Source organism: Lemur catta, chromosome 6 (assembly GCF_020740605.2).
Source record: "Lemur catta isolate mLemCat1 chromosome 6, mLemCat1.pri, whole genome shotgun sequence".
Lineage (NCBI taxonomy): Eukaryota > Metazoa > Chordata > Mammalia > Primates > Lemuridae > Lemur > Lemur catta.
This window is the reverse complement of record NC_059133.1, coordinates 91,498,656-91,513,942: the sequence shown is the minus strand read 5'-3', so window position 1 is coordinate 91,513,942 and position 15,287 is coordinate 91,498,656. Positions and strand designations below refer to the sequence as shown.

Genomic DNA, 15,287 nt, shown 5'->3' with positions numbered 1-15,287 from the left:
GTAGCTGGGACTACAGGTGCATGCCATGACGCCTGGCTAATTTTTCTATTTTTAGTAGAGATGGGGGTCTCCCTCAGGCTGGTCTCGAACTCCTGAGCTCAAGCAATCCTCCCACCTCTGCTTTCCAGAGTGCTAGCGTTACAGGTGTGAACCACTGGGCCGGGCCCTGTCACGGGATTTTGTTCTATTACATTGTAGGCTGCTGTCCTCATCTCGGGGAAAGCAGACATGGTTGTGGTGAATTAGATTATATCTAGGCCTCAAGAAATATGAATAATGCATTTAAATCCGGAGAATCATAGAATTAAAAGAAACCTTAGAACTAAAATATATTTAACCTTCTCATTTTAAAGATGAGGAAATTAAACTAGGACCTAATGAAGGAAAATGACTTATCTAAGGCTACACGGTTACAGCTAGAGCCAGGATAAGAATGTGGGTTGTCTGAATATTGTGTTTCTTTTACGTTTTCATAGTAACTATTAGGTAAACTTTCCACCTGCCTATTAAAATTCAGGTCTGAATGCCCTTATTAGGCCCCAAATAAGCATATTCTAGAAGCCATTTGCACAATAATCTCTACTGTGCACTTGCTAAGTGGTAAGGGTGAAAGAAGTAGCAGCAACTTTAACCAATGGTGTGGTTTCACATTAAGTTGTCTAATTTGCTTTGTGGAGGTAGGCTAACCCCAGTACTACCATAAGGGAATAGGCAAATGAGACTGACTTTCCAGCCCTACTTCCTGATGGACAACTGCATGAAAAATTGGATGGGGAATTACACGAGTCTAAGTTCTATACCTGGCATAGTCCTCACTCTTTAGCCTCAGCCTCGGAGCTTAGCAGAAGATAATATTTTGGCTCTGTGTATATTGCCAGTAGTATCTTACAATTTTTGGTTCTGTTGGAGAATCTTTTTTTTTTTTTAAGACAGAGTCTTGCTCTTTTGCCCTGGCTAGAGTGCTGTAGCGTCAGCCTAGCTCATAGCAACCTCAAACTCCTGGGCTCAAGCAATCCTTCTGCCTCAGCCTGCCGAGTTGCTGGGACTACAGACATGCACCACCATGCCCGGCTAATTTTTTCTATATATTTTTAGTTGTCTGGTTAATTTCTTTCTATTTTTTAGTAGAGACGGGGTCTCGCTCTTGCTCAGGCTGGTCTCAAACTCCTGACCTCGAGCGATCCTCCAGCCTTGGCCTCCCAGAGTGCTAGGATTACAGGTGTGAGCCACCGCGCCCGGCCGGAGAATCTTCTAGGACTACAAAAATTACCATGATCCTTCTCGTAAAGAAGACCTACCAGGCAAATTTTAGGACAATCTAGCAAAATAGTTAAAATAAGAGTAAAGAGGAACATGTAAATAATGGTGCATTAATCTGGGAAACTGTTGAAAAACAAATAAATGAAGTTCTATGGTTAGCTGAAATAGACAAGGATAGCTTCTTCCACCCTAAGATCTATATCAGACAGATTCAACGGTAAAGATTATTAACATAAAGTTTATTCTCCCCTGAAATTTTACGTAGAATGTTTGTGTATAAGCCTTATGGTCCTCATTTATTCCACTGTGTCTGTGATATTGAGAAGCAGCAAAACCATGCAATAATATACAGAGACTTTGTATTTGTATGAGATAAATGTCATCAGTCTGGGTAAAAAATTAGAGAGGAGGAGTAAAAGCTGGACATTATAAAGAGATTGGTTAAGAAATACTGTCTATGGGTTAGCTGACAATGGTTGGAGAAGAAGGAAACTCTCCTTCCTTGCACCTCACATTCTTTCTTGTTTCCTGTTTCTTGATGATCACAGACCACTAGGTCTCTGCAAATCCACGTTTTCACAGGGAGGAAGTCGGAAGTAGTTGGAGCGACGGAGTCTCCGTGGGGGCAGACCGGCCATCTGACGGCAAAGTTCATCTAGGAGAGAAGCAGAGCACGTGGGAAGAGAATGCAGGAAGATAACAAGGGCTCTTGTTTTAAGGGAAAGAGAAGACTTTGCAGGTGGTGTAGAAATGTTGAAGGGAAAAACATCTGGGTGAAAACCTCAGCACTGCCACTTATTATTTAACTGCTTACTAGAAAGTTTCTTAACTTTTATGAACCTCACTATCCCTTTCTGTAAACATTAAAATACCTACCTCAACAATGTATTTGTGAGTATTAAAATGAAATAATGTATGCAAAGTACCTTGCACAAGTGGCCAGTAAATGTTATGCACTTAGCTCCCAATTATTCTAATGATGGATCTATCAAATAGAAAAATGAGGTCCAATCATTCAATACACATTTAGGTATTTATTGTGTGCAAACAGCCAACTTTAGTAAGTCCCCTGAGATACCTGAAAGTGCCTCGAGTCCCAAAGACTCATCCCCCACCTCAAGGTGCTTCCCTTGCAGGTGGCCTGCACAGAGCCAATGGGGGCGAGCCGCAAGTTTCCTTCTGCGAAGTTAACTACAGCTCTTACTCACGAGCTCAGCACAGAGCTGGCTGCTGAGTCAGAAGTGGCCGTGTCTGTGGTGTCTTCACCAACCGCAGCCATCATTTGGGGCTGGCCATGGGGAAGGTGAGAAATGTCTTTGTTCCCACCATGCGTGGTCTATAACCACACACTTCGGATGCTTGTAATTGTTCTTTATTTTTTTTGAGACAGAGTCTTGCTCTGTTGCCCGGGCTAGAGTGCCGTGGCATCAGCCTAGCTCACAGCAACCTCAAACTCCTGGGCTCAAGTGATCCTCCTGCTTCAGCCTCCTGAGTAGCTGGGACTACAGGCATGCACCACCATGCCCGGCTAATTTTTTCTATATATATTTTTTAGTTGTCCGGTTAATTTCTTTCTATTTTTTAGTAGAGACGAGGTCTCGCTCTTGCTCAGGCTGGTCTCGAACTCCTGACCTCGAGCAATCTGCCCGCCTCGGCCTCCCAAAGTGCTAGGGTTACAGGCGTGAGCCACCGCGCCCGGCCCGTAATTGTTCTTACGTCTTTCTACTTTTCCTCCACCTCTGAAATTTCACAATAAGAAATGTAAGTGGTTCTTGGAGTTGGTGAAATGTTTATAATGGAGCCTATTTCTAAATGTCTCATCTATTTTTTATTTATAGGTCCTGTTAAAGTGTGTGTGTGTTTCCTTTTCAGAGGTATGGGTATGGCTGCTGACTGGTGATGTCTATTTTGTGATAGCTGACTTAACCTTTTCTCCAGAACCCCAGAGAGTGATCTTTAGAACAGCCAGAGCTTCAGAAAGCTCTCTGTGTAGGAGAGGTTGGGGGGTTACAATCTAGTTGGAAAGGGATTTAGGGATACTTTTCTTAGGGTTGTGTTTGTGTATTAAACATCCTGCTTTACTTAGATTGTTTATTTGGGGTAACTTTTACAGGAGCCAATGGAATTTAAGAGAGTAGCCTAAAGCCCTCCTCCAAAACCAGACTTCAGATATATTAGCATCATACCCCTATTACTCCTCTCATAACTGCTCCTCACCAATAAATACCTAGACATCATCTTACCTTTCATAACTTCATGTTCCTTACAGACAAGACGGGAGCAGATCTCATTGTTGATGATATACATACGTCGTAAACTGCCACAAGTTCCAATGGCATGGTCAAGAAAAGAGATTAAAAAAAAAAAAAAAAGCCTTGAGAGGAAGAAAGAGAGAACTAGCCTAGGTCTAGGATGCCTCTTCTTTTTTTCTTCTTCTTTCTCTTTTTTTTTTCACTGCAACCCAAACTCCCCGGGCTTAAGGGATCCTCCTGCCTCAGCCTATCAAGTAGGTGGGACTATAGGCGTGTGCCACCACGCCCAGCTAATTTTTCTATTTTTTTGTAGAGATGTGGTCTTGCTATGTTGCTCAGGCTGGTCTCGAACTCCTAGCCTCAAGCGATTCTCTTGCCTTGGCCTCCCAAAGTTCTGGGATTACAGGCAGGAGCCACCGTGCCCAGTCTAGGATGCCTCTTCAACACTCTTCCCCACTCTCTTCTATCTGTTCTTCCCCAACTAGATTTCCTTAAGTATTTCAGACTTCCTTTTTCCCCCCAGTGGAACCTAGGAGATGGAATGGTATTAATTACTCTTCTCTGTGACACTTTGCACACTTTACCTAGAGTCAAGCTTAATATTGGTCCCCACTGTTTTCTACCTTCAGAGCTGGGTCTTTTGCTCCAGGCTCTTTCCATCGGGTAATAAATGGAACATACCCGTGTTTCCCTTGTGACCCTCCTTCCTCAAGCCCTCACCTTCACTTGCCTTCTAGTGTCTATTATTCGGTCTGTTCTCTGTTTACTTCAACCCAGACTTCAGGTTCTAGGAATCCCTAGGAGGGTTGTGCTAAAAACCAAAGATTGCAATTCCATAGTGGGTCCTCATTACATAATCACTAACACAAAAACACTACCATGGCAGATGCTCTCTGGGCATTCTAGAATTCCTTACCTGGTGAAGCATAACTGATGGACGCATTGTTTGACTGGCCGATGCACAGAATAGAGTCTTGTGCAAGCAAATTTCTCATCCCGGCACTCTGAAGAAGCCCAACACAAAAAAATAGGGAGGTCCACATAGGAGCAGCATCACCAAAGGATTAAAATGATGGGGAAGGAGAGAGAGAGTGGGGAAAAAATATACAGAACAGTCTCTACAGAGAACCATTATAAACTGAGCCGTGTCCTTCCTCTCACCAAAAGCAGAGCAAGGGGAAATTAGCTACATGAAATTTAGGTGCTTCCCTACCAGGAAGCAGAAGTGGATAAAATAATCTCTGCGGGTACTTCCAGGAAAAAAGTCTTTCTAAGATTATCCAATAGGAAATATAAAATAGAAATGCTGATAATTTCATTCTAAAGAATAAGAATTCTTAGGCAGGTCACTGTGTGCTCTGTTTCAGCAGTTTTCAACCCTCACTGTACACCAGAATTATCAATACATTGGGAAAAGCAATTTTAACTGTGACATCTATGGTAAGGTGGAGTCCTTGCAGTCAAATTGATTTCACTTCCCAATCCATTAGCCACCAAATAAAGTCCAAAGGTAGTGTAAGGAGAGGGCTATTTAGGGACCACAGAATATTGGTTCCATCCTTTCTCCATGACTTTTAGGACCGGAGCTCATTTTTAAAAACAGGAATAGAGGAGTGAAGGGCACTAATACTCTTTGAGAAAGAATTGGAAGTAAACTAGAAGATGTGCCAAGTATCCTCCAAGCAACAAGGAGGTAAGGAATCCACAGGAAGAATCAAAAGACTTAAGAAAAAGGCATTCAAGAAATAATCATACCTGCAGTGGTATTTTTAGCATTGGACGTGGCTGAAAAGCAGAAATTTTATTCAGTTATTACCAATTCTAGAAGTCACTACCTCTGTCACTGTCACCTTACCTCACTTGGGATCTGCTTGGGTGCCCATAAATAGGAAACAAATGAGTTAATAACTCTTAGCAACTTCTAAAGGAAAACTCATACTCGGCTGATTTGAGCCACAAAATTGAAGAGATTTAGGAGGTAGGTTGGGATTTTTATCTCTCCCCTTTCTCTCTCACAGAGTTGAGAAAGTCATTGTAATGTGAATATCTTTGTGTTGTTGACAAGAAGCAAATTTAGTAGGAACACAAGGCAAAGAGTCATATGTCCAGAAAAGCTTCTAGAACTAAGAAGAGAAACGATTATTATCCTGTTGATGCTCTTTCTCATAAGGAAAAATTTCTGTAGATTCAATACATCATCATGGGTTCTTTGATAAAAGTTGTTGTGTAAAGAACAGTGAGGGTCATATCAATAGCAAGACCTAAGCTAAGGGCAAGTTTGATAATGGGCCTGTTCACAGAATGGAGAACAACAGGTCAAGGAGTTAGATGACTAGATGAGGCAGAGGAGTTACCTGGGGAAATGTCACTGGAAGAGTCACTAATAATGTTCTAGGAAGTATGCTAGGTAATCTCATCCATCCCATGACTTCAAGGCAGGTTTATATGCTGCTAATTCCCAAACCTATGCTTCTAACCCAGATGTCTCTCCCAAACTCCAGACCTATATAAATTCAACTGCCTTTTTATAGAAAAGTTCTTGGATTTTTCAATAATCATTCAAATTCAGCATCTCTCTAACTTATTTATCTTTCCCTTTACCAACTCAACTTGTTCTTCAGTGAATGGTATCACCATCTACCCAATAGCCACATCTAGAAAACTGGACATTATTTCAACAATCGCCTCACCCTTATAGCTCACATTTAATTCTCACCATCTCTACCTTGGTTCAGACCATCATCTTTTATTGGGCATACTGCAACAGCATTCTTGCTGGTTTTCCAGATTACGGGCTGATGTGATCAAATCAGCTCTCCACATTGCCCTGGGGGCATGGTAGGGGGAAGCGGAGTGTGATCTTTCCAATGCAGAAATCTGATTAGAACCTTACCTTGCATAAACTTCTCTCTTACTAGTTTTCATTTCCAGCCTAAGACTTTTGCCCACATTGTTTTCTTTACCTGAAGGCTCTTCTCCATTCTATTCACTTCTACCTGTCTTTGGGGAAGCAACTTGGTCAATGTCGCCTCTGGAAAAACCTTTCCTGACTCCCAACACTGAATCTACTCAAGAACTGAACTATTGGAAGAATGTTCTGCATAAGCTGTTGTCCTGTCTATTTAGGATCCTTCGGTAGCTCCACTGCCATCTATAATGGGCTCTGGGGAAAGCCCAGAGTGGCCCCAGTGGCCCTGGGATCCCAGATCTGAACTCACCCGGGTCATCTGTGGACGGCTCGACATCAGCCAGAACTGAAAAGGCACAAAACAGCAGGTGTGAGGAGGCTTTGAACTGCAAGGGGGCAGGCAGAGTGGGAAGAGGGAGAAGGGAGATACGGGAGATACCAGGGCAAGGGCAGGCTGTGGCTGGTTTGTGTTTTTTGTACAAGGGTATAGAATTAATTGAACTAATTGTGAATATTTTTTGAAGAATATTGGTCTTGTTTGACATTTGACTAATTTTTGGAAGCCTTTATTATCCATGCCTTATTTTTGCTATTAATCCACTTTGTTCCCCTTTTTTAGAGGACTAGAAGGCCTCTGTTTCCTTCTATCCCAGTGTCACTGAGCAACAAGCTTCCTATAACCCCTGTATCCAGAGATAAAAATATAGGATGAATTCAAGAGCTGGAATAAATATTGTGAATGTTAACATGAACCATGTTATTTTTTAAAGAACTCTAGTAAAACTTACCTGTTTCATCTGTAGGGGGATCGTTCACCAGATCTGCAAAGACACACAACAAGGAATGAAAAATGCAGGTGGGAAAAGTAGCTAAGGGAAGCAGGACAAAGGGATGACAATCTAAAAGGAGACAAGAAGACTGACGTGAAGGCGTGTGGACTCTTGGGTGAATAAGGGACTGTCACAGGACGAAATGGAAGAGATTATAATATTGGGCATGTGTTCAGAGACACTGGCATCTGAGATGGACGACAGAGCTGTGTGAGCCTGGAGTGTCCACCAGCTCTTTTCCAGTCTTTATTTCTCTTTGTGCAGACATCATCCTCAATCTCTCTCTTCCCAATATGAGAGCAAACCAATGAACAAAAAAAGGTAACTTACTAGGATCGTCTGTGAATGTTTCTTGAGTCGCTTGAGTCACATCATCTGAAAAAAAAAGAAATCGGAAAACATTTTCTGCGCATTCTCTGTCCCCCTCCCACCCTTGCACTCCCAGTAAGTGAAACTATCTAGCACAGTGCCCAACAGAGAATTGAATATATTGTTTTTCCTGCTTGTTTATAATAATCACACGAGATTGATGACGCTTTGCAATATGTATTTAAAATGAAAATTGGCTATACCAAAGACATTGTGACTTTGACATTTATAATTCTGATATAATATTGGATATGAATTTGCTAATATGTTTATATACAAGAGCATTCACAAAAGGTGATGTTGATGGTTTTCTGATGCTCACTGAGATGTGAGATGAAGAGAGACAAGGGAAAATGCCAATTTAAGCAGAGAATGCTTTGCATTTGATCATTGGAAAATAAAGGCAAGAGGAGAAACATATAAATGGTCCAGGTCTTAAGGTAGAATCTGTTAGGAAAAATTGAGAAAATTGTATCTAAAACTGTAAATAACAGAACTTCCTGAAACAAATTGTCTCTACTTTAAAAAGCAAAATAACAAAGCAGTATTAGCATTTACTTTTATTTTTTAATTCATACATACATTTTTTTGAGACAGGGTCTCACTCTGTTGCCCAGTGTTGAGTGCAGTGGTGTCATCATAGCTCACTGCAACCTCAAACTTCTCGGCTCAAGGAATCCTCCTGCTTCAGCCTCCCAATATTAAATAGCTGGGACTACAAGTGCCTGTCACTGTGCCCAATTGCTTTTTTGTATTTTTTGTAGAAACAGGGTCTTGCTATGTTGCCCAGACTGGTCTTGAACTCCTGGTCTCAAGTGATCTTCCTGCCCCAGCCTCCCGAAGTGCCAGGATTACAGGCATGAGCCACCATTCCTGGTCTCATATATAAATTTCATTGTATATATTTAAGGTATACATGATGTTTTGAGATACACACACAAAGTAAAATGATTACTGCAGTCAATTAGTCAAGCAAATGAACATATCTATCTCCTCACATAGTTTTCTTTGTATGTGTGTGTGATAAGAGCACCTGAAATCCACACTCTTAACAAATAACATTTGAATATTTAACAAAGAGTCCATCTACAATTTACTCTCCAATATAAATAGTTTATATTCATAATCCATTTCACCCACTAGGGGACAGCAAATTCACATAGTTTGCTTTGACTTTTTCTTTTTAAACTTCAGATTCTAAATGTCAGATCTGTATCTGGTGAGAGTAAGCATTTTTATAAAGCATGTCAGAGTTAGCCACAATTGTAAGAAAGGTAAAACACAAATAAAGCATTTCATAGGAGTTTCCCTTGCTTACCCGTCTTTTTCTTCTAAATTCCAGATAGCAAGTCACCAGGTCTGACATAAGAGCCTCTTTACCTTTAACACTGGTTATAAGCTTTCTTTTCCCAGAACAATTTTTAATAAAAGGAATCCAAGTCTGTTCCAATCCCACAGGGTATGTGAAAAACCACTGACCAGAACCATTCCAGAAACTGTAAGAGAGGACCGAAGCCTCTCCAGGGTGTAGCCCAGTCCTTCCCGGTTCTGCTTCTCCAGAGGCCCAGCCACATTCCTGGCCAGCCACTCACAGACAGGAGCCACGCAATGCAAGGACAGAGGGTTTGAGAGTGTGTCCAGCCATCTCTTGGGGATTTCAGGGCAGAGTACTGCTTTTCTGTATATAACTCTGTGTAACCAACTTCTCCAAGAACTACCACCATATGAATGTTTTATCTAGGATTCATGAAGTTCTCTGGAAAGAAATCTTAAGACACTTTCATTGTAACTTATCATATTTCTCCTAGAAAAGTGTCCTAAGTCATAAAACAGGACTGGTCCTTAACTAGCCCAGAGAAATGAATTCAGATTTTTAGTTTTGCTAGTGCTGAAATTTGATCTAGGTTCAGAACCTTGAGAATTCAGATATTTTTAACTTGGAGAAAGTTAACTTGGAGAAAAACCTTGGGGAAAAAAGGGTTTTATTTCTATGTTTTTATCTTCTGCACTAGGACCCATATTGTGTTGTGCCCCAGTATACACAGCTGTAAAACTGAAACAAGTTTTATGAGATAATACTTTACTCTTGCAAAACACATGCAATGCATTCTGATATATTTATTTTAGTCTATCTTAATTCTTTAAAAAAATACCAGCTGTGACCCACTAAAACTGATGTTATGACCTATCAATGGGTTTCATACTACAGGGCTCTGTCTTCTAAGTCTCCTGGGTTGGGAGAAGTAAAGAGATAAATTATAATTATGTTGAAGGCCTTCAGGCAGGATGGAATTTTCTTCATCAAACTGAAGGAAGGGATTCTTTAGGAGCCAAAACTTTTGGGTTCTGCCCAGTCACGCTGCAATTTCCCATGTACTGAGATTAAACTCTTGCCCTGCCGTTGCATTTTCATTTTTCCACAGTTTCGGGGATTTAAAAAATGCTTTCTGTAAGGATTAGTGGGCATTTTCTGAGTGGGATAAAAGATGTAAAGAGGAGAGTGGAAACAAGAGGTGGGCACAGATGAGTCTTGGGAAAGGAGTTTCAGCAGTGAAAAAAAAAAAGACCAGGAGGTTTTACAAGTGAGATGATGGGATTGTGGAAACTGGTGAAGTAGATCCTGTTTCTCAAAACTTGGCTGCATATCGCCCTGTCATAGGACAGAGTCTTTAACTCTGTTCATCTACATTATCCTGACAAGAACCCCAACAGAGCCCATAGGCGAGGGTTCACCTACCTCCTCGTTGGCCATTGGCCCCTAGGGGTATCCAGTCTGTAGCAAAGGAAAGGAAGGAGAAAAGGGATGTGAGTGACTGCAGCTCTGCACCCAAGAATGCTTTCATGAGATGAACCAGAAAACGATGGAGAAATGGTTGTGCTTTATCCAAAGATAAAGTTTTATTCCTATATAGCTCAATATAAAATTGCTCAGACCATTAGTGCTATGCACAAAACTGGTAGATACAGAAACACTCAAGAAAGACAAGTCCCTGAGAACAAAGCCCCGCTCTGCTAAGCCCTGACCAGGATGCCGTCTTGCCTTCATTCCCAGCCCAGAGTGGTGTCCTGTCCCACAAAGGGGCCCAGCAGCCCTTCTGGTGTGTCCTGCCCTTCTGTCCCCGCAGCCTTCTCCCTAGCTGAACAAAGCAGAATTATTTTCTCAGTCTGTATCTGGTAGAAGGAGGAAAAAAATAGAGTAGGATTTCTTTAAAGTTTTAGGTTCACTTTCTGTGGCCAATCTTCTAGCTAGATTCTCGGAAATCTGTGAAGATCGTTTTTCTTTTGTGCATAGGTATGGAGTGTATTTTTTGTGTGCACGTGAATATAATTGTGTGTATGCTGGTGCTAGTGTTTGTTAGGTGTTAGTGTATATATTCCCACTGTTTTTGTTCAAGATTTAAATTTGGTCCAGTTTCTTATCAGGTAAGTCCCAGTATATTAGTTTCTTTTCTCTTTGGTATTTGTTCACTTGTATATTTATGTGTGTGACCCTCTTAGGGCGGTTAATATGCATTTGTGTGTATCTTAGTTTCACAGTTCTCAGGATGCCTTTTCCCAAGTTCGAGGTCTAGTCACATTCCTGACCTTTTTTCTTTGACACAAAATCTGTTCTTCTCTTCTCTTTAATAGCAATTCCAGAGCTCAATACTAAGCATCTCTCCTCCCATTCCCCCTCAGCCTCGTTCCATCCCTCCTTCTAGCATTCCCACACACATGTATAGCTGAGGGGCTGACACTGTAGCGAGAAGAGGATAAAGGTAGGAACTCACCAGCGGGGAGGAGGAGTGCAGTGAGGAGCAGCAGCACCTTGGGTCCCAAGAGCAGCATATCTGATGGGGCGGTGGGGAGAGCAGAGAATGTGATGCTCAGAGACACATCAGGGCCGGGAAAGGTGCCTCTGGGTCCCCTGTCTCTCTGTCTCCCCAGGAGCTTTCTTGGTTTCCCCTTGTGACTCAAACCCTTTCTCTCTTTTCTTACCTTTTCACCAACGTTCATTTCTCCCTTAATTCTATTCTTTGGTTACTCACCATTATTCTAGCTCTTATTATTCTTTCCTACCAAGTCAGAGGAAATTTTATTTTCCAAATGGTCCATATTTGGCCCTCCCCTGTGGCCTCTTTCACCGCTCATGTCTAATCTTCCATTTTTGTATCATCTGCTCATCTTGGTGTCTCTTCTCATTTGAATTACGTGGATAGTTGGTAGTCTGAGCAAGTCTAAGTTCAGTGACATTCCTCATTGCCCCTCTCCAGCCCGTCAACACAGCACACACACTCACTCACACACACACTCTCTCTCACACTCACACCTTCCCTCTTTTTAGGGTTTTATATAATCGAGTTAACTCACTGTCCACGGTGCTCTGTTCTTTCCACCGAGTCCTTTGGCTGCTGACTGTGTCTCTCTCCCCTTACGCTGTTCTGACTTTGGCTGGAGAATAGGATGAACAGAGCCACTCCCTGGAAAGGACTTCAGACTTGGCCTACTCTGACACAATGAGATGAGGGAGAGCGAGGAGAAGGAGAGAGAGAGAAGCCAGTCGAACGCTTGTTACAATGAGGCTGGAATGAAAAGGGAGATGGGAATTTGCAGCCGCTCACACCCTCATTCCAAAGGTTATGACCACACGGGTGAGAGATCTTGCTGCTCTCTAGAATAGCTGGTGCAAGCTAATGTGTGTCTTTCTTCCATCAGCTTATTTTCCCTGCTCTCACAGTCCAACCCTAGCCCTCCTTTTTTCCCTGGCTTTCTTTCTTACCTAAATAGTTCTCTCTCATCCTTGGAGTGTTTGATTGCACATTACCAAAATCTGTTTCCTTCTCTGGAGATTTTCTTTCTTTCTTTCCCCTCTTTCTTTCTTTCTTTCTTTCTTTCTTTTTCTTTCTTTCTTTCTTTCTTTCTTTCTTTCTTTCTTTCTTTCTTTCTTTCCTTCTTTCTTTCCTTCTTTCTTTCTTTCTTTCCTTCTTTCTTTCCTTCTTTCTTTCCTTCTTCTTTCTTTCTTTCTTTCTTTCTTTCTTTCTTTCTTTCTTTCTTTCTTTCTTTCTTTCTTTCTTTCTTTCTTTCTTTCTTTCTTTCTTTCTTTCTTTTTCTTTCTTTCTTTTTCTTTCTTTCTTTCTTTCTTCTTCCTTTCTTTTTTTTGGCAGAGTGTCATTCTGTTGCCTCAGCTAGACAGCAGTGGCATCATCATAGCTCACAGCAACCTCAAACTCTTGGGTTCAAGCGATCCTGCTGCCTCGACCTCCCAGGTAGCTGCAACTCCAGGTGTACCCCAGCACTCCCAGTTAATTTTTCTATGTTTTTGTAGAGGCATGGTCTCACCATGTTGCCCAGGCTGGTCTCAAGCTCCTGAGCTACAGCGATCTTCTCACCTCAGCCTGTCAGAGTGCTAGGATTACAGGTGTGAGCTACCACACCTGGCCTCTTTCTTTTTCAATATTCATCTGCTCAACACTAGCAAATTCCTTTGTATCCCTGTATTTCTTTTTCTTTTCTGCCTCCTTGACCCACACATTCAGATTCTGCTTGTTTTTTTCCCCCTGAGAATATCCTATTTATTCTCACAACTAAGCAAACACAGACACTATATGAGTTTTATCCAAGAGGAAGGCTGGTTGTCTTAGGGTTATAAAAGGTTGAAGAATTCATAACTTTCCAATTCTTTTGGAAGAGGTTCATGTAGGAAGGGGCCAGTCTTATTTTGTCTTTTGTCTTTGTTTAAGCTTATGCTAAGAATGTTGGTTTCTGGCCTTGTAGTGGCTCACGCCTGTAATCCTAGCACTCTGGGAGGCCGAGGTGAGAGGATTGCTTGACCTCAGGAGTTCAAGACCAGCCTGAGAAAGAGTGAGACCCCGTCTTTACTAAAAATAGAAAAATTAGCTGGGTGTTGTCTGCATACCTGTAGTCCCAGCTATTCAGGAGGCTGAGGTAGGAGGATTGCTTGAGCCCAGGAGTTTGAGGTTTCAATGACCAATGATGACGCCACTGCACTTTAACCGGGGCAACAGAGGAGGCTCTGTCTCAAAAAAAAGAAAAGAAACCAAGAAACCGAACCCTCCTCCTCACTTGCCCTCCCCCAGCTTCATATTAAAAAAATAATAAGAAGAAAAGAATGTTGGTTTCTGGAACCTCAAGAATCAAATGCCATCAGAAGCCCAAAGAAAACTGGGAGACAAGTTAATTATGCTTGCCTCATTTTCTTTTTCTTTTTTTTAGAGATATAGTCTCACTCTGTCACCTAGTCTCCCTATGCATTGCCCAGGCTGGTCTCAAACTCCTGGGCTCAAGAGATCCTCCCACCTCGGCCTCCCAGAGTGTTGGGATTACAGGTGTGGGCCACCACACCTGGCCTCGATTACCTCTTTTTCTATCGGTATTTTTCCTCAGACCATGGAATATATAGATAACACTTTCCCTGATCCAGGAATTTTATTTATTTATTTATTTATTTATTTTTGAGACAGAGTCTCACTCTGTTGCCCGGGCTAGAGTTTTGTGGCATCAGCCTAGCTCACAGCAACCTCAAACTCCTGGGCTCAAGTGATCCTTCTGCCTCAGCCTCCCAAGTAGCTGGAACTACAGGCATGTTCCACCATGCCCGGCTAATTTTTTCTATATATATTTTTAGCTGTCCATATAATTTCTTTCTATTTTAGTAGAGACAGGGTCTCGTTCTTGCTCAGGCTGGTCTCGAACTCCTGAGCTTAAATGATTCACCTGCCTCGGCCTCCCAGAGTGCTAGGATTACAGGTGTGAGCCACCTCGCCCAGCCTGATCCAGGAATTCTTTTTCTTTTTTTCTTTTTGAGACAGAGTCTCACTCTGTTGCCTGAGCTAGAGTGCCATGGCATCAGCCTAGCTCACAGCAACCTCAAACTCCTGGGCTCAAGCAATCCTCCTGCCTCAGCCTCCCAAGTAGCTGGGACTACAGGCAGGCGCCACCGTGCCTGGCTAATTTTTTTTATATATATTTTGAGTTGCCCAGTTAATTTCTTTTTTTTTTTAGTAGAGACAGGGTCTCACTCTTGCTCCAACTCCTGAGCTCAAATGATCCACCCACCTTGGCCCCCCAGAGTGCTAGGATTACAGGCATGAGCCACCATGTCCAGCCTAATCCAGGAATTTTTAAAACTTTGTATTTGTTCTTATTAGTAGAAACCCTAGTGTTTAGACCATGAAAACAGCCCCACTTTGGAGAGAATAAACTTGAATTATAGAAACTCAAGTCTGAGGCATGGTGGACCTTGTATGCAATGAAAGTGGTAAGTTTCAGGCTGTTGGCTCCTCTTTAGTCTACAGTGTGTATCTCCCTATGAACTAAACTAGAGAATAGTATAAGCAGACAGAGAGCCGATTGTATTAATAAGCTGCAGACTATAAAAAAGAAAGAGTAAATGATGGATGGAAGGAAGGAAGGAAGGAGTCTAGTTGAGAGAAAAGGAGAGCAATGAACATAGAAATAAGCAAAGAGCACTTCATAAGCGCTTCTGGTACCTCCGAGGGAGCTAGAAGTGTTCCACCTCTGAGATCCACGGATTATGGCCAGTCCCCAGAACAAATATGAGTACAAAGCCCAGCTCTTCCTGATCTGCCGGCCCAGAACTTGCTCTTCTCCCATCTGCTCTACAGTGAGGGGGCAGAGGCTAGAAAACAGATGTGACTGTAGCCTGGG

At 42.1% G+C, this 15,287-nt stretch overlaps 1 protein-coding gene across 1 annotated transcript; it reads right to left on the bottom strand.

The window, feature by feature from the left end:
• Window positions 1-1,602: 1,602 nt before the first annotated feature.
• On the bottom strand, window positions 1,603-12,221 carry MFAP5 (microfibril associated protein 5). Its single transcript, XM_045554385.1, has 10 exons — window positions 11,970-12,221; window positions 11,390-11,449; window positions 10,357-10,392; window positions 7,581-7,625; window positions 7,209-7,241; window positions 6,731-6,766; window positions 5,268-5,297; window positions 4,429-4,516; window positions 3,504-3,577; window positions 1,603-1,915 (listed from the first exon to the last, which is right to left on the bottom strand). The coding sequence occupies exons 2-10, from the start codon at window positions 11,445-11,447 to the stop codon at window positions 1,803-1,805; spliced, it is 513 nt and encodes a 170-aa protein (XP_045410341.1). The 5' UTR covers window positions 11,448-11,449; window positions 11,970-12,221; the 3' UTR covers window positions 1,603-1,802.
• Window positions 12,222-15,287: the final 3,066 nt, after the last annotated feature.

Coding starts and splice junctions, on each gene's coding strand:
- MFAP5 (XM_045554385.1), bottom strand. CDS start 11,447: ATGCTGCTCTTGGGACCCAAGGTGCTGCTGCTCCTCACTGCACTCCTC. Junction 7,242..7,580: donor AACATTCACAGACGATCCTA/GTAAGTTACCTT, acceptor GTGTCTTTGCAG/ATCTGGTGAACGATCCCCCT. Junction 4,517..5,267: donor TGCTAAAAATACCACTGCAG/GTATGATTATTT, acceptor GGGCTTCTTCAG/AGTGCCGGGATGAGAAATTT.